General features: G+C 48.1%; 2 protein-coding genes across 5 annotated transcripts; both read right to left on the bottom strand.

The window, feature by feature from the left end:
- Positions 1–2278: 2278 nt before the first annotated feature.
- On the bottom strand, positions 2279–18133 carry UBOX5 (U-box domain containing 5). Of its 3 annotated transcripts, XR_005776426.1 has the most exons (6): positions 17996–18124; positions 7570–7662; positions 5221–6397; positions 4639–4806; positions 2681–4188; positions 2279–2348 (listed from the first exon to the last, which is right to left on the bottom strand). XR_005776426.1 is itself a non-coding variant. In XM_040419321.1 (5 exons), the coding sequence occupies exons 2-5, from the start codon at positions 7621–7623 to the stop codon at positions 3980–3982; spliced, it is 1608 nt and encodes a 535-aa protein (XP_040275255.1). In that variant the 5' UTR covers positions 7624–7662; positions 18056–18133; the 3' UTR covers positions 2467–3979. The 3 variants fall into 3 exon arrangements, 2 of the variants coding, with proteins under 2 accessions (XP_040275255.1, XP_040275254.1); XM_040419321.1 differs by lacking the exon at positions 2279–2348 and having other exon boundaries at positions 2467–4188; positions 18056–18133; XM_040419320.1 differs by lacking the exon at positions 2279–2348 and having other exon boundaries at positions 2467–4188.
- On the bottom strand, positions 13026–18117 carry FASTKD5 (FAST kinase domains 5). 2 transcript variants are annotated; one of them, XM_040419319.1, is made up of 2 exons: positions 18056–18117; positions 13026–15539 (listed from the first exon to the last, which is right to left on the bottom strand). In XM_040419319.1, exon 2 carries the CDS (start codon positions 15503–15505, stop codon positions 13208–13210), a length of 2298 nt encoding a protein of 765 aa, XP_040275253.1. In that variant the 5' UTR covers positions 15506–15539; positions 18056–18117; the 3' UTR covers positions 13026–13207. The 2 variants fall into 2 exon arrangements, with proteins under 2 accessions (XP_040275253.1, XP_040275252.1); XM_040419318.1 differs by having other exon boundaries at positions 17996–18108.
- Positions 18134–18966: the final 833 nt, after the last annotated feature.

The following is an 18966-nucleotide window of genomic DNA, read 5'->3' as shown; positions in this document are numbered from 1 at the left end:
TATAAATGATCGAAGAATAAAATATATGGACAGTGCGAAAGTTTTACGATGTGGAAAAAATGATGCAAAGTAAGAAAGCTTTCAAAAGTAGACGTGTTCATTTTTATTTTTTTTAATTGATAAAAATAAACTAAGTCAATAAAGTCAATGTTTGAAGTGACCAGCCTTTACCTTCAAAAAACAGCATCAGTTCTTCTAGGTATACTTACACACAGTTTTTGAAGGAACTCTGCAGGGAGGTTGTTCCAAACATCTTGGAGAACTAAGCACAGATCTGATCTTCTTGCCCCAATCCTTCTGCCTCTTCATGTAATCCCAGACAAACTTCACAATGGTGAGATCAGGGCTCCATGGGGGTCATATCATAGTTTCCAGGATTCCTTGTCCTTCCTTACGTTGCAGATAGTTTTCTAATGGCATTGGTTGAAGGTTTGGGTTAGTTGTCCTTATGCAGTATAAATTTGAAGTCAATTAGACGCCTCTCTGATGGTGTTGCATGATGGATGAGTAGCTGACTGTATTTCTCAGCATTGATGACACCTTTAATCCTGACCAAATCCCCAGCTCCATTTGCTGAAATGCAGCCTGAAACTTGCAAGGAGCCTCCACCAAACGTCACTGTTGCCTGCAGACACGTCTTATAGTACTGCTCTCTAGTCCTTCATGAACAAACTGCCGTCTGTTGAAGCCAAATGCTTCACATTTTGACTCCTCGGTTTAGAGCACCTGCTGCCATTTGTCTGCACCCCAGTTCCTATGTCGTCATCTATAGTTGAGCCTTGGCCTTGTTTCCACTCATCGGTTCAGGAAAACACAGGAGCTGAAGACATAGGGTGCTCACACCAAGTACCGATTCATCTTTTCTTTACTCTCTTTGGATTTTGTTACTTGATAAAAATAAATACCTCCGATTTTGAAAACATTCTCACTTTGCAGCATGTTCCCACCCCTGCCCAAACTTTTTGCCCTGTAAATTTCCTATTCTTGGTAGAGATTAGTTGTCACCGACCACGTGCACCAATATAGGCTACGGGTAATAACATGCAGGTTGGGCTGAAACGATTACTCGATTCAATAGAGTAATTAGACACAAAAAAATCATCAATGCAAATTTTTTGCATTGAGGATTCGTTTGTGTCATGTGACCATGCAGTGGGAGTAAAGCACTTTCTATTACTTACCGCTCCATAGTCACCTGCCGGCCCGTACCGCGCTGCACTGGATCCTGACCCATTGTCAGGTCATAGTGCACGTAAACACGCACTATGACCCAACGCTGCGCGACGTCAGGTAAGTATTTTATTTCACTGGCGCTGGGGACATGGCAATGAAGGGGGACAGCCGGCAATGGATGACAGTGAAGGGCTGATCTGATGGCAGTGGGGGGACAGTGAAGGGCTGATCTGATGGCAGTGGGGGGACAGTGAAGGGCTGATCTGATGGCAGTGGGGGGACAGTGAAGGGCTGATCTGATGGCAGTGGGGGGACAGTGAAGGGCTGATCTGATGGCAGTGGGGGGACAGTGAAGGGCTGATCTGATGGCAGTGGGGGGACAGTGAAGGGCTGATCTGATGGCAGTGGGGGGACAGTGAAGGGCTGATCTGATGGCAGTGGGGGGACAGTGAAGGGCTGATCTGATGGCAGTGGGGGGACAGTGAAGGGCTGATCTGATGGCAGTGGGGGGACAGTGAAGGGCTGATCTGATGGCAGTGGGGGGACAGTGAAGGGCTGATCTGATGGCAGTGGGGGGACAGTGAAGGGCTGATCTGATGGCAGTGGGGGGACAGTGAAGGGCTGATCTGATGGCAGTGGGGGGACAGTGAAGGGCTGATCTGATGGCAGTGGGGGGACAGTGAAGGGCTGATCTGATGGCAGTGGGGGGACAGTGAAGGGCTGATCTGATGGCAGTGGGGGGACAGTGAAGGGCTGATCTGATGGCAGTGGGGGGACAGTGAAGGGCTGATCTGATGGCAGTGGGGGGACAGTGAAGGGCTGATCTGATGGCAGTGGGGGACAGGGAAGGGCTGATCTGATGGCAGTGGGGGACAGGGAAGGGCTGATCTGATGGCAGTGGGGGACAGGGAAGGGCTGATCTGATGGCAGTGGGGGGACAGTGAAGGGCTGATCTGATGGCACTGGGGGGACATGGAAGGGCTGATCTGATGGCACTGGGGGGACATGGAAGGGCTGATCTGATGGCACTGGGGGGACATGGAAGGGCTGATCTGATGGCACTGGGGGACATGGAAGGGCTGATCTGATGGCACTGGGGGACATGGAAGGGCTGATCTGATGGCACTGGGGGACATGGAAGGGCTGATCTGATGGCACTGGGGGACATGGAAGGGCTGATCTGATGGCACTGGGGGATAGTGGAGCTGATGGCACTGGGGGAACTGATGCACTTGGGCTGATCACACAGGGGGGAACGAAGGGTGTTGGGGGCTGATGGCAGGGGGTCTGATGAGTTTTTATAAAGGAAAACAATCGAATTCCTTTTTTTCTTATTAGATTAATCGTAATAAATAAATCGATAGAATACTCGATTACTGAAATAATCGTTTACTGCAGCCCAACATGCAGGGTTGATGGACATATATGCTGGCAATAGAAAAGCGATGGAGAGAACAGTTAAGGTCTATTGGAGCGTTGAAGCCTTACTTTACAAGGACATGGTGACGATGTGTGAGATGAGTTTTCACATTTGACTTCCCAGCACAAGACCACATAGAAGTGCAGTGGTGGTTTCCATTGACTATAATACTGATGGCCGGCACCCTGACCGGTCTGCTGGACGAAGGGGCCGGTGCGCTCTGCACTTTTAGTACTGGCTCACTAGAATGGGAATGAGCGGCAATACCAGGTACAGCCACTACCGAAAGTATGGTGCTGTACAGATAAGACAAGGAATGGGACGCATCACTCCAGCCAAAGCCAGGACCCTTTAGTCACTATATCAACAGAGACGGCAAGGTGCCCCAAGTCAAACCCCCACGATCTGACTTCGAAGACCAATCCCTAGAATAGTCCATCAATACTGTAGTCCCTGAAAACCTATTTCATATATTTGATGCCTGCGAATACCTTGCTTCCTCCTTCTCAAAGTTACAATCAATGAGCCAATCACAAGAGGGACCAAAATCCGTGCACCCTCTGACAAACTCAATGGGAGACCCCTGGAATCCATGCCTGACCCCAGTAATAGTAAGTGAACATATTTAGACAGGGGCTAGGATTGATCAGTTTTGGCAAAAAAACTGAAAGCATATAATGACCCGGGACTTGGACCTCAAATCTCCAGCAAGTTCCTGAGATGTTTAATTATTGAATGGAGGCGGCCATATTGCAAACTGCACTCAAATCATGTGACAGGAAGCTTGCGCAGCAGGTGTACACATAGATCAAGGCTATATGTATGGGACACTGGCAACTCCAGCCCTCGATTCCTTGAACTCGAACACATTCGGCATTTATTTCATATCCACATTAGACAACTAAAGGAAGACGAGGGCGGTCTGTTCACAAACCGTGCCCAAGTACGGCCGTTCTATTACTACCGAAATGCTCGGGTGACCAGCAGGGCATAACATAGTGTTTACGAGGCCTGTACTTACGAAAACCACGTGGGGAACGTATCAGGCACCGAGGAAGGAAAGCACGAGGATCACGATACACAATTGCACTTATTTCCAAATCAGCCTCCATCAGGCGTCCATGTTATTCACATAGCACAGTATGGGAGCCCATTGTAAACACAAAATCTAGGACTTTTTTTTTTTTTTTTTTAAGGGGGGGGGGGGGGGTTCACCAGCACAACTATGAGTGAGCAGAGACGCCAAAGCCTAGGGCGCCGGTTATAGCTCCTAATGTGACCTTTCTAAATAAATACGCACAATTCTGGAGAGATTAGCAGCAAAGGTTGTGTCCCGTTTAAGCGTTATATCCCGGAAGGAAGCTGGACGTGATTGGCTTCTCTGGTCTACAGGTGGACCCTCAGCACATCTCGGGTGGCGACGGTCCGATTGCAATTCTTGCAGACCACCGACAGCGACTTTTGGGTTTCAGCCAGGCAGGGGCGACACATAAGGTGGCCGCACGAAAGCTGGTAAATGGGTTCAGTTTTACAGTAAGCTGAAAATGTCCTCAAACACGATGTGCAGCCTTGAAGCGCGCCGCTCCTCGCATGCTCTGCAGAATAAAAAGATCCGTCATGAACAAAAGACTTTAGTAACACGAATGAAAAAAGGTGAATTCAATACAGAATTATAACCTCCGCCATTTGTACAATATTTCGAGAAGGGCGTTTAAGCTCTGATGTCCTAACGTAAAGGCACAGATCAATAGTGCATGTGACTGTGAGGTTGGAGAATCCATCTAGAGCAGGGCTGGCCAACCTGCGGCCCTCCAGCTGTGGCAAAACTACAACTCCCAACATGCCTAGCCCGCCTACAGCAAGGCATGGTGGAAGTTGTAGTTTTACAACAGCTGGAGGGCCGCAGGTTGGCCAGCCCTGATCTAGAGTATTACTGTAAGTGTACGACAGGGAGGGAGGGGAGGCAGCTGCAGGCAGAGTCCAGTTTCTGTATATGCAACCCTCAATGTGCCAGTAGTGATCCAATGACTTGTCTAGAACAATACCAGTAAAAGACGAGGCTGTGGTCCAGGGTGGGCTCCCGGCATTCTCCATGTGAAATCCTTGCTGTTGACTTTTCATGAACTTTGCTGTGTACGATGGCATGGAGCCCAGGGCTGTGGTGAGAGCCTGGTCCAGACTCTGTGTCAGTCTCTGCTCATGGGACATTGACTCTGTGTACAAAAAAATAAATAAAATCAATCTTAAAAAGGACATCGGTCAGCAGGTTTGTACCTATGAAACTGGCTGACCTGTTACATGTACACTTGGCAGCTGAAGGCATCTGTTCATATGTGCCCGCATTGCTAAAAAAAATGCTAGGAGCAACTGGGGCGTTGCCGTTACACCTAGAGGCTCAGCTCTCTCTGCAACTGCGGCGCCCTCTGCACTTTGATTGACAGGGCCAGGCAGTGAAAGCATCATTACACCTAGTCCTGTCCTTCGACACTAATGGAACAAGGGTCAGCCACTGACTGCTGCAGCATTAGGAAGTGACTTAAAGGGATTATCCAGGAAAAGATAATGATGACCTATCCTCAAAGTAAAATCCTCTACACTTGTTTGGACATAGAGATTGCTGAGAATACCTGAATTTGAGCAATCCATCTGTGACGTTTGACTGTCATTCTCCGTTTTCATCTTCTTCGTTCCGAGCTCTGAGGTAGACGAGAGGCCACTCAACGCTGAAAAGTAGGTGTCTACGTTATCGCCGTCATTGGCCGAATCCTCCATCCATTCCACCTTCCTCTTCATGGAGGACAGCGCTATGACAGAAGGGGTCAGGGGGCCACCAACTCGTGCTCTTCCCAGGAGGTTGGAGCCAGGAATATTGTGCTGTAAGAGGAAGTAGTCTATCCTAGCCTTGAGTGGAGGATGGGGGAGAGGCTGAGAGTGTGGCGTGTAAGGAACGCCCGTAAACGGGTCGCTTGGCATCCTGCCCCACGACGCTTCGCTTTGGTTGCATTTATCAAGTGTGTTTTGGTCAATGACTTTCCCCGATGGAAGGACTATGGGGAAAGTCATGATCTCCAGTGTAATTGGGTCCAGAAACTCCTCGGGGACATCTTGGAGGAGAACAGCGAGCTCACTCAGGCTGTGCTGTGTATTTTCTGAGTTATTATAAGACATGTGGTTACTTTCCATAGGTGATGAGGGACGCTGCTGCCCAAAGCCCTGGGGAAGACTTAAACAAGCGATCTGGTAAACGTTCTCCACCACTTCCTTTGGGCAAGTCTTCGCAGGCTGCCCCCACACTTCCACCCTCTTTATACTACAAGGCGTACCCCCCGCTACATGCGTTATACAGAGCTTCAGGTGGGTGACGTTACTTAGAGAGTTCTGGCCCTTATTCCACAGATCTTGGCAAGACGACCCATGGTAGGACATCACGTTATCGGTCTGATGGAATGGGTGTCTCGGTTTGAAGCCTCTGTTGTTGAACGTCGCCTTACTTTGATTCTTCAGCACAACTTTCCCCACCAAAGCAAAGACTTCTTTCTCCAGTGCCTGGCCAACTGAAGCTGGCTCATGGTTACTCCAAGACGGTTTGTTGGTGGAGGTAGCTGTGTAAATGTCCATTCCTGAAAAGTGCTGGTGCCCCCCTGAGGAGGTGTCTATATTAATCCTACATATATCTATATTAAATGGAAACGAGAAGGTGAGGTGTATAGGAGGCTTAAGGAAATATTCACAGCGAAAACCACGATTCCTTTTAGCGAGGTCTTCGGAGACCAGATTCTCCACTTCGTAGCCATCAGCACTTATCTAAAAACAAGAAAGAGATATATAAAAGCAACACAAATAAAAATAAATTCTAATATTGTGCATAGTGGTCTTCCAAAGTCAAGGATCCCTGAACGGCTTTGTGCATAATGGACTGAGATTTCAAAGTCTGCTTCCAGGGTTCGGTAACTTAAAGGGTTTTTTTGAGATTTTTTTTTAAAAATGAGGACCTACCCTCAGGATAGGTGATCAGTACCAGATCGGTGGGGTTCCAACACCCAGGATCGTCACCAATCAGCTGTTTGAGAAGGCAGCCACGGCCTTCTCGCTGCTTTTCCTAGGCCAGTGACGACGCGTTCATCGGTCACGTGGCTTAGGCGCAGCTGCATTACTAAGCACAACCACTATACAATGTATGGCGCTGTGTTCAGTAGGCAAAGAGAAGGCCGTGGCGCTCAACAGCTGATCAGTGGAGGTCACGGGTGGTCTTCAGTAAAAAAAAAAAATAATAATCTTGGAAAACCCTTTTAAAGGGTTGTCTCATGAACCCTCTCCATGTGTCATTCCAGAACATATGGACATCACAGAAGAGGGTTTCCATGAACGGGCCCCTTCTATGAGCCAGAACAAAGGGTGACAGGGGGTCCCTGGAATGTGAAAAAATAAAGAAACAGCGATTACTCACATCTTAAAAGGGGTTGTCCGATCTGAGACATTTATGGCATATTGCGAGGACATGCCACCGATGTCAGATAGGTGCAGGTCACAGAGGTGGGACCCTTCTACAGACCGTGACACCCGAAGTGAGCGGAGAGCATTGGCTCGGCTATTAGCGGTCGTGTTTACGCTCTCTCCATTCATTTCTACGGGACTTCCAAAAGTATCTGAGCACGCGCGCTCATTTGGGGAACTCACATAGAAAAGAATGGAGAGCATGCCGCGCATGCGTGGTGCGCTCTCCTTCACTTCCGAGGGTCCATTATGGGACTTGCATCTATAGGACATTGGTGGCCTATCCTAGTGATATGCGTTCAATGTATGAGAGGAGACAACCCCTTTAAATCCCAGCCGATTTCCTGGTGCAGCCCAAGCTTCGGCTGTCTCATGGTGCACGTAGAGGCTCCAACCAAAAACCTTCACAAACCAGACTGTCTAGTCAAATTCATAATTCTCTGCATTTCCTAAATAGAGAAGCCAAAAAAATTAAAGATCACCTTGCTGCAAATGACCCGTGGCTTGAACTGAGGAAGGCAGAGGTTTACAACCATCTTGGAGTAGTATTCTGAGAGGTCTCCACGCAGCAACACCTAGGAGATGAAATGAGGATACCATCAATGCGTCGGCTCCTGACCAGCTACTTGTATGTGTCAGACCAGTAAGCGCCATAGTGCGCTGGTCCTCGGGACTTCTTAAGGGTTCGGAGTGCCTAAGGGTTTGGACATGCACATGGCGGCATTACTATCGTACCTCCATATGCCTCAGCTTACTGATGTTGTTTTCTCTCAGATTCTGTACGAATCCCAAAAAAAATAAAAAAAGATAGCGGTCTGCTGTATCGGACTCCATACTGGGGTATAAGGAAGCACTGCTTGTAGGGAGAATCACCTAATGAGGCCAATGTAAGGAGGTGGCACTGCTCTGTACCAAGGAGGCCATACATGCCCCGTAACGTAATCAGGGCCGTCTTTAACACGGGGCAGCTGCCCCGAGACCAGTTGCTCGTGGGGGGCCCAAGGCAGCTGCCTCTTGAGCCCCGCTGGCCACTGCCCACAAATTATTATTATTATTATTTATGCGCCATTTATTCCATAGCGCTGTACATATGACATCTATGATCCGGAGGACCGGGAAGTGGTGAAAGCGCTATACTCACCTCTTTCTGGTCCTCGGCTCTCCGCTGAGAAGGCTGCGCACATGTGAGGTCACGCTGTGACCGCCAGTTCACAGCACAGCAGACTGAAGAGGAGGATTACCGAGCGCGGGCGGTGAGGAGCAGCGGCGTCCGGAGCAGGAAAGGTAAGTGTTTTTTTTTTTTACTTATGAAGCTGAGGAGAGGCACATGGGGGCTGATATGAGGCACATGGGGGCTGATATGAGGCACATGGGGGCTGATATGAGGCACATGGGGGCTGATATGAGGCACATGGGGCTGATATGAGGCACATGGGGGCTGATATGAGGCACATGGGGGCTGATATGAGGCACATGGGGGCTGATATGAGGCACATGGGGGCTGATATGAGGCACATGGGGGCTGATATGAGGCACATGGGGGCTGATATGAGGCACCTGGGGGCTGATATGAGGCTCTTATCCGAGGTCTGTTTGGGGGTCATTCACATTAGGGTCTGAGCTGAGGTCTGATTGGTGGACTGACCTGGTGTCATGAAAAATATTTTTTTTTCTTATTGTTCCCCTCTAAAACCTAGGTGCGTCTCATGGGCCGATGTGTCTTATAGGGTGAAAAATACGATACTTGCTTGCTCCTCCTCCCAACCTCCCTTGCCTATTGCGCACGCTACGCGCAGTGACGTCACGCTAGGGTGAGCCGAGCCCCGGTCTCCTTCCTGAACTGCAGAGCGGTGCCCACTTCCAGCCCTGAGCCCAGCTGCCCAGAGCAGCAAAAGTGGGGGGAAAATGGCAGTGCGTCTTATGGGACGAACAATTTTTACATTGCTAATGCTTATACATCGCGGGCTGCGATGCTGAACAGCGCCGCGATGTATCAGCGGGGAGGGAGGAGGGGCTGGAGGCCGGCAACTCGCGGCGGGGCCCGGTGCAGTCACTGCACTCTTACACAGGGCCCCACCGCTCACAGCAGTATACATATCTAAACAGCAATCCTTAACCTCGAGTAACTAACTTTTAAGCAGCGCTATCCTGTTCACTACCTTACAATCAAGCTCCCACTTTATGAATGAAGCAGGCGGAGCAGGCGCGTGACGCGAGTGAGTGACGTTACGTCGTCGCCCGCTCTGCCTGTTACCGGAGCTTGATTGTAAGGGAGTAGGGATAGCGCTGCTTTAAAGTTAAAGTTACTCGAGGTTAAGGATTACTGTTTAGATATGAATACTGCTGTGAGCGGCGGGGCCCAGTGTATTGGGGGACACTGTTATGGGGGAGAGGGGGGGGGGGGAAATCTGTGGATGACACATATAGCATAAGATGCTATATATGTGTCATACATAGATCCACCTATAGCATGGTCATCCACAGATCCCTCTCCCCCACAACAGTGTCATCCACAGATCCCTCTCCCCATAACAGTGTCATCCACAGATCCCTCTCCCCCATAACAGTGTCATCCACAGATCCCTCTCCCCCATAAGTGTCATCCACAGACCCCTCTCCCCCATAACAGTGTCATCCACAGACCCCTCTCCCCCATAACAGTGTCATCCACAGATCCCTCTCCCCCATAACAGTGTCATCCACAGATCCCTCTCCCCATAACAGTGTCATCCACAGATCCCTCTCCCCCATAACAGTGTCATCCACAGACCCCTCTCCCCCATAAGTGTCATCCACAGACCCCTCTCCCCCATAACAGTGTCATCCACAGATCCCTCTCCCCCACAACAGTGTTATCCACAGATCCCTCTCCCCCACAACAGTGTCATCCACAGATCCCTCTCCCCCATAACAGTGTCATCCACAGATCCCTCTCCCCCATAACAGTGTCATCCACAGATCCCTCTCCCCCATAACAGTGTCATCCACAGACCCCTCTCCCCCATAACAGTGTCATCCACAGATCCCTCTCCCCATAACAGTGTCATCCACAGATCCCTCTCCCCCATAACAGTGTCATCCACAGATCCCTCTCCCCCATAAGTGTCATCCACAGACCCCTCTCCCCCATAACAGTGTCATCCACAGACCCCTCTCCCCCATAACAGTGTCATCCACAGACCGCCATTAGTTCAAAACCCACCAAAAGCACACCTTTTGGTTCTTATCTTATTTTCCTCCTCAAAAACCTAAGTAATCTGCAAAATACTAGATATTTGTGTCAGAAGTTGTGCTTTTTTAAATTTTTAGAATAATGATACAACCATTTTATTTGATACTTTTGTGCTGCCCGTACCCATCCTCTATTGAACTAGTGCTATGGTTTTTCCCAGTACGACAGAGCTGCTCACCGCTACCTCGCTAACAATAGTTCAGAAAAAAAATAATTCTAACGAGGAAGGATTTGGTTTTAAGAGCAATGGCACCACCTAGTGGTCAATAACAGGCACAACAAGATCTAAATAGTAAAAAAAAAAAGATGAAATAAGAACACTCAACTATCATTTTTACATCACCAAACAATGACACTTGCAGATCTGAGTATAGGGAATGGTGTAGAATTTCACTCACAACCAGACATATGAACATAACGAGTCTCAGTCCTGGCAGTGTAGTCATATTTTATATATAGTTTTTTTTAGCATGATTACACCAAAACCTTAAAGGGCATCTGTCAGCAGTTTTGTACCTATGACACTGGCTGACCTGTTACATGTGCACTCGTCAGCTGAAGACATCTGTGTTGGTCCCATGTTCACATGCGCCCGCATTGCTGAGAAAAATGATGTTTTAATATATGCAAATGAGCCTCTAGGAGCAACGGGGGCGTGGACGTTACACCCAGAGGCTTCGCTCTCTCTCTGCCACTGTCGCTCCCTCTCCACTTTGATTGACAGGGCCAGGTAGAGTAATCATCATCACACCTGGCCCCGTCAATTAGAGAGGGCGTGACAGTTGCAGAGAGAGCTGAGCCTCCTAGGTGTAATGGCAACTCCCCATTGCTCCTAGAGGCTCATTTCTGTGTGTGTGTATATATATATATATATATATATATATATATATATATATATATATATATTTATTATCATTTTTCTCAGCAATACATATGAACATGGACCAACACAGATGATGTTTTCAGCTGCCAAGTGCACATGATACAGATCAGCCAGTTTCATAGGTACAAAACTGCTGACAGATGCCCTTTAAGATTCAGGTAACAGGTTCACTGACCAACAAAATTAGACTATGAAACCCCCCTCCCCTGACACACTCACAAGGGGAATGACTGGCAGAGGTCTTCACACTAAAGACCAGCAGCTCTCCAATGATTTTCCTACCGTGTCATAAAATGCATGCAGCCGTGATTGGGGGGGGGGGGGGGGGGGGGGGGGGGGGGGGGGGGGTTAGGGGGCACCTAATTCTATTCCAAATTTTACAAAAGGAATCACACCCCTCATTCAATATCCTCCTTGATCAGATCTCTTTGGGGGACCCCAGCAATAACAGTTGAGCATAGGAAATGGTGAAAACACCCCCCCCCCCCCCCCCCCCCCCAACGCTCAATCTGTGATGAAAATCAAGAAGGCCAATACATGCCCACTTCAGATGGAGACTAAATGGACATGGTGGTCTACTGTTTTCTTGCCACTTTGATATAAAAAAAAAAAATTCTACATTTTCCCCCCTATGATTTTAGATGGAATCGCCTGTGAGCACCAATTCTCTAGTGCGAGGACCCCTTATAAACTGCTATGATGGGGTAACCTGTGATGTCGAGAGATTCTCAAGAATCTTCCTTGACATTGGCCCCAAATTCGCATTTCTCATCCATGTGATAATTAGAGCTCCGTCCATCCATTTTAAAAGGCAAATCTGCTGAGGAGACCCCCAGTGATCAGCTGTGATCTGCAAGAGACCCTGGAAGCATGTGTGACATTCTCAAACAGCGCCCCCACAGGGAAAACGAGGCAGGTCCTCCAGAGATAGACACTCATGGTGGCTGCTCTTTTCTCCAAGCTTATTGATGAAGGTCTGAAAGAAGGGACTCTCCAATAATTCAGAATGCACTAAAGGGTACTTGAGAAAAGGTTTTCTGAAGTGGACAACACTCATCAGTTCCCAGGTTTACTTTCTTATGACATGTCTTGTGGACTGCGGCAGGGCAAGGAAGACACGGGGACGTGGCAGCAAGGGGGGCACAGTTACTGAAAAAAACAAAAAACTTTAATATGCTTTTTTAACTTGGTACACAGGTTTTAAACAGATATGGATGACCACAAAGTGACAGCCCAGGATTCGCGTAACCAACGCATGACCCCTTTACTGCTGGCGTCTAGTTTTGCAGGTCTGTCTGCTATTTAAAGGGGTTCTCCATGATTTACATATAGATGGCAAATCCTCATCAATATGAGATCGGAGAGGGTCTGACTCCTGGGACCTCTGCTGATCCGCTGTATGAAGAGGCTGCGGCGCTCCGCCAGTGCTTAGGCCTCTTTCTAGACCGTGTGAGGTCACGTTCATCTGGCACGTGGCCTAGGTGCAGCTCAGCTCCAGTCAAGTGAATGGCTGCGGGGAGGCCACGGCACTCACAGGTGGGCTGCCTGCCGTCTCCTCAAACAGCAGATCGATGGTGGTGCCGAGAGTTGGGTTCCCATAGTCGAATGTGTATAGGTGGTAAAATGTCTTCATTGTTGAACTATCCTCAGACCCCCGCCTATCCGTTGATGATAGGTCATCAATATGGCAAAAGTGGAGAACCCCTCCTCACAAAGGAGTTTTTTTTTTTTTTTTTGTGATTTAGATGTACCTAAAAAAAATAAAAAGTAAAAATTCAATATGATGAAAAATAATAAGACAGACACAAATAATAAATCCTGCAATCATTTTATTAGGTGTATAACTTGCTTGTGGCACCAGCGGGACTGTGCTACTGAAGAATGAACAAGGTTGCGAGTCCATATTGATTCCAGTCCATTCCGTCCTGGTGGGTCAGCGATGAGCCCGCACTGTTGCACCGGAGGTAGGATCGTGAAGTAATCAGCAGCCAACACAACAGTCCCATCACCTCCCGCAGTCCAGAGAATCGTACACTTTGTAATGCAGATAGGAAAGTTTTTCTGACTGGGAACATTTCGCGAGGGGATACCACTCCCAGTAAGGCAGCTCGACCACCACATAACCCAACTTCTGCAGCTGCCTCCTTTTCATGGCATGGAGACCCAAGAGCCATTTCTGGCCATAACAATAGTGATTCCGGTTAGTAACCTGAATGGCCAGCTTAATAACCTCAGTTTCAGGTTTCTTATTACGTTTCCGTCCCACGGTCAACTGGGACAGCAGGTCTTTGGTGATTTCAGCAGTCTTAGGTCTGGAACCAGTCTTTGGACCATTCTGGGTACTATCACAAGTTTGGTTCAAGTTTCTATTCAGTAACTGACTCATGATATCATCGGTGATGTGAACACCGATGGGCTTCTTCTTAGATTGCGCCACTTTAAGAATCTCTAAATTTATTGGGATGGGCTTGTTGTTAGAATCAAAGTGGACCTCCAGATCTTTTGATCTACTATGAGGCAAGATCATGTGGTGCTTTACAAACTCTGGTCCTCCCAACAAGATTTCTAACATCGAGGCAGCTTCGAGGGCCTCCTCCTTCACGTATATGTCCTGGTTGGACAAACAGACGAGCATTTCTGTTACTTCTTGCCGAAGCTGGGGGGAAATGGTTTCTCCGGCGTACTCAGGGCATTCGATCTCAACACTGCCCGCTATAGTGAAGAGATCCTTCTTAAGTTCAAACATGCTTATTTTAGTAGACTGGATGAGAAATTCTTCACTTAAGGCCACCTTAATTAGATCTAATGGGAACCTCTGACAGAAAGCCAGGGCCATCAGACAAGTCAAGAAGTGTTCAGGAAAGTTCAGAAATTCCTGGAGATTCTTATAGATTTCATTGATTAAGGCAGAGTAAAAAACATCGGCGTTTGGTGGGTTATACATCAGAATACCAAACGACCATAGCAGCTTGGCAATGTCTTTGCTCCTACAGTAAGATACACGATCTGGAATAACTGAAGCTACCGTATTCATGAGGTCTTCATCTAGAATATGCATCGAGGCGAAGGAAAGGGTAACATGCATGATACCCTGAATTCCCATGTCAGGTATACGTTTACGAGACACCTGTCCAACCTGCCTAAAAAAGTCTAGATGGTCAACACGGGTGAACCGGAACATCTTAAGGACGTTCACCAAAGAGTAGTTGCTTATGTCGTCTATGTTTTCTACGATCATATCACCGAACTTTCTCATTAGGTACTCTGATAGTCCATGACCGGTCTTAAAAAAGCCAAGACAAACCGTACCAATTTCTTCGAGGTTGATGCTCTGGAGATATCTCAATACCACCGCCTCAAGTTTCTCCATGAGCTCTTCGGTGGCACGTCTTCCTTCACCGATTATGTATATTAATTGGATGGCCTGTGCCAAATTTAGGTCCATACAACGTAAGTGCATATAACTGTACATTATGTCCAAGAATTTAGGGACACTGAATGACAGGCATCGCCACATATCCGCCACCAGTAGCAGCTCATTGGTGGATAGGTGCCACACCCGACGACTAAACTCTTTTTCATAAGCTTTGAGTACGGGGTGGCTTGTGGGAATTTTGAGTCGGACAAAGGCGCCAAGGATACGGATAAGGTCTCCGTGGGTGTAGAGCTGAAGGGCTTCCATGCTGTTGCTACATAATTTTTCAAATTGTTTATTTGATTTTAGTCCACCAATGTGGTCTTCAGGTAGACCACTTAGTTTCTCCAAAAAATTAGAAATTTCTGCAGGAGCTAGATTACCATTACAAGCCACCGCCTCTAGAAGGGTCTCACTTTCCTCCAGGGAAACATTCACAGTATGTTCAGGGTTGAAGCACAGAGATTTATACTCCGGTCTACTTTGTTGGAAGCCTCTTGGATCGGCCATTGTATCGTAAGATTCTACATCATCATATATATTTTCGTTTTTGGTTTTTCTATAGGTCTTTGCAAATTTCTCTGAAGGCTTATCCCAAGTACGTGGAGGCAACGCAAGCTTTTTATTCTTCTTAGGGTATGGCAGCTTGTAGTAACGTTCTGGCCGTCCCTTCTTGACATCAATGACTGTTGTGGAAAATCCTGAAGGTTTATCGAGATCTTGAAGGTCTCCGGCATTGCCGTCTACTTTCTTGAAATAAGATGAAAGCTGAACGGTAATTCTCCTAAGTTTTTCTGGAGTTTTAGTGCTCGACCATCTGGAAAAGGATGAAAAGGTGGCTGCACGGAAAACTCCTCCTGGCAGTCCTCGACATAGTGCAGTAGCCATGGGTCCTGAGGTGCCGAATCGGAGTCGTCAAGTGCTGAAAAAAGGGTAGATGAAGAATGATGATGAGTGTCTTCCAGCGGTATAATTAACGGTGCACAGAAAAACAATCAGACTGGAAAAAAGATCCACAAGAGCTAAGGCAGAGAGGCGCCGGAGGGTGCATGGAGAACACCAACAGGCGAACACCACACGTTCCACTGGTCTATGGAAAGTTACAGAAGAGCTCGCTGCATGATGTTAGGTAGAAATACCCATTGTTAAAGGGGACAGAAAAAACAGTAAGGAGTGAGACATAACGCAGGAGACCCTCCGGTTCTCATAAGCCCCCGACAGTATTTTAAGGTTTTATAATGAAAATTGTGTATTTTTGGAATATAATAGTAATAAAAATCAAAAAAACACTGTACATGAAAGGAATATTCTTTTAAAGGGATTTTTATACCGCTAGGAGGACCCCCCCACTTATAAGGGGAACAGGGGATCCTCAGCTTGCTCAACTCCCATAGACTGGAATTAAAGGGATAGTCCAATTACAAACACATGCCCTAACCACAGGATAGGGGACTGTCCGATTGTGGAGACCAGGGGTCTGACTGCTTGGGGCCCCTGCCGATCACAAGAACGGAGGCTTTCCCAGTCTGAATGATGTGGCAGAGCTACAACTGGTTCTAGACTGAAACGGAGACAAAACGCACATGCATGACTGGTGAGGCTGGGAACGACCGGGCACTCGGCGGGGGTCCCACTGGTCGGACACACACCGATCAGAAACTAATCCCCCAATCCTGTGGACAGAGCTGTGTTTGTCATGGTGCAAACCCTTTAAGGAGGTACTGTCCCAATAAATCACTGCCTGGCTGGGACTTATGAACGCCGTTATAGCTGGCAGTCCTAGAGGTGGGACCCTTTGGATATACCATGAGTGTCCTTAGTATAAAAGGAGTTCAACGCAAAGCCCTGAAGGCCACGTCTGCAGCCGTCAGTAGTGAAGCCAGGGCAGTCAGTGGCCCTCATACATTAAAGGGCATCTGTCAGCAGTTTTGTACCTGTGACACTGGCTGACCTGTTACATGAGCACTCGGCAGCTGAAGGCATCTGTGTTGGTCCCATGTTCATATGTGCCGCATTAGGCTAGGGCTACACGACGACATATGTCGCACCAATTTTTATAAGGATAGCCTATGGTGTCCCATCTTGCATGGATTTTTTGCTACTGTCGTGTCGCATTACACCTGCCCTGTCAATCAAAGTGCGGCAGTTACAGAGGGTGGAGCCTCTAGGTGTTATGGCGACGCCCCTGGTGCACCTAGAGGCTCATGTGCATATACTAAAATGGGGCTAGTCCACTTACAGCCAGGCGGCTACGTAGCCACATGTGGATTTCCACTAAAAACAATGGAACGTGGACTTACCACCGGTTTCAAACGGATTTCGGTGCAAAATCCATGCAAATTTTAAAACCTAACTCAGCGCAGTTTTTCCCCTCACAATGTATATATGCCCCGTGTGAACATACCCCAATCTACAGCCATCAGGCTGTTAACACAACTATAACTCCCAGCATTTGCCAATTGGAAAAAAAAAAAAACGGAAATCAATGAGGACGCCGACAGGAACGTTTCACTCGTTTTTTGCTTCTGTAAAATGACCAGACAGGACTGCGCAGCCGCCTAATCTGCACACGTGTAGATATCACACCGCCGGCTCAGAGCGCATCTAACCTGGAGACATTTCCGGAGTATACGGCGGCCGGCAGCGACACGTTATGGGGTGAACCGCACAACCCATTGCTGAGATGTCACCCCGGGTAGTCAGAATAGAGCGCCCTCTGATGGCAGCTTTCAGCAGTGTCGCCTCTCCCTCCCATTGCGCCCTCTGATGGAAGCTGTCAGCAGTGTCGCCTCTCCCTCCCATTGCGCCCTCTGATGGAAGCTGTCAGCAGTGTCGCCTCTCCCTCCCATTGCACCCTGGGCGCATTTTCCTGTTGCCATGCCAACCATTTCTGCCATAAATTGGCAGCAGGAGAAATATGGCTGCCGTATCACTTCGCATATATAAACGTGCAGATTTTGCAGTATAACGGGCGACGTGACTTAATTAACCATTGACCACCGACCAAGACGGCATCAAAAGATTAGACACAGTTGTCAGGAAAATTGCGCCCTCACGCAACTTCTTTCGGCACCTCACTCGCTTCCAATGTCCAGAGCATGCCCCATGCCCATATTATTACACTAAAAATTTTTGTAAAATGTAAATAAACTAAGAAAAACAGGCTTCTATAACTTCCCAGGGGCCACAAGCAGCACTTCCCTACATATGGGGCCCTTCTACTTAAGCAACCAATCAGAAGCCAGGTTACATTTCCATGACCGCTCTGGGGAAAAGAGAGCTGCACTCTGATTGGTCGATGATATAGACCCGTCTCAATACACCTCCGCCACAGGCAGCTTTGGGAGGGGGCGAGGGCATAGATACATGAAGCCTCACCGTATATATAGTGTATAGTGGCCCCGTCTACACAGGCGGACACATCCGCCGGTGACTTACACGCTCCGTTCTCCTCTATCGCCTCCCGTCCATGCACTGAGAACGAAGAGACGCAATCCAGCGGCGCGCTCTGATGACACACACACAATGTCACAGCTGCAGGAGGCGTGGTCAGCTCTCGGGTGACGTCAATAGCCCGGCGTCCTGCCAGTAAGTGGGAGGGTTTGAAAGGAATGATGGAAGCGGCTTTGCCTGTAAGTGGGCGGAACTAGACGTTAAAGGCCGTCTAGCTCTGTGAGGGCGGAGCCTGGAGGAGGTGTATCAATGTGGGAGGGCCTAGCAGCTTCAAATCCTTCAATCCTGATGTTTGTGGGCGGAGCCAGTATTTATTAGTCAGTTAGATGTAAAGTATGGAGGCGGAACTGATCTGTCAATCTAAGGCATGTGGGCGGAGCTCGTAGTAAACTGTCAATCTAAGGCAAGGTTAGCAACCTTGGGCTGTCCACCTCCTGTGAAACTACAACTCCCAGCATTCTGATCTGTTCAACTGTTTTTGTAACACCCATAGAATGAAGCATTCTGGGAATTGTAGTTTCAGAACGTCTGGCGTGCTGGAGGTTGCTGATCCCTGATCTGAGGTATGAGGACGAAGCACAGCGCCATACATTGTATAGTGGTTGTGCTTGGAATTGCAGTTCTTCCTCATTCACTTGAACAGGACTGAGCTGAGCCTATTAGAGACTCTGCACTTTCATCAACAGGGCCAGGGGTAATAATGGGTTCACCGCCTGGTCCTGTCAATCAAAGTGCAGAGAGAGCGGACCCTCTAGGAGTAACAAAAACGCCCCCGTTGCTCCTAGAGGCTCAGTTGCTATCATACTGTGGCTCCCAGTAATATTAGTGCCCTCAATGATAGTAATGCCTCCATTACTGCCTCCCAGAATTAATACTGTCCACATTAGTGCCCCCTA

This window comes from Bufo bufo, chromosome 2 (genome assembly GCF_905171765.1).
Source record: "Bufo bufo chromosome 2, aBufBuf1.1, whole genome shotgun sequence".
In the NCBI taxonomy this organism is placed as follows: domain Eukaryota; kingdom Metazoa; phylum Chordata; class Amphibia; order Anura; family Bufonidae; genus Bufo; species Bufo bufo.
This window is presented reverse-complemented; position numbering and strand designations above follow the sequence as displayed.

Excerpts from the sequence above, each read along its gene's own strand:
- UBOX5 (XM_040419321.1), bottom strand. The coding sequence starts at position 7,623 with ATGGTTGTAAACCTCTGCCTTCCTCAGTTCAAGCCACGGGTCATTTGC. Across the intron at positions 6,398-7,569 it reads CACGGGTCATTTGCAGCAAG|ATAAGTGCTGATGGCTACGA; the intron begins GTGATCTTTAAT and ends TCTTGTTTTTAG. Across the intron at positions 4,189-4,638 it reads CACAGCCTCGTCTTTTACTG|AGCATGCGAGGAGCGGCGCG; the intron begins GTATTGTTCTAG and ends TTTATTCTGCAG.
- FASTKD5 (XM_040419319.1), bottom strand. The coding sequence starts at position 15,505 with ATGGCTACTGCACTATGTCGAGGACTGCCAGGAGGAGTTTTCCGTGCA.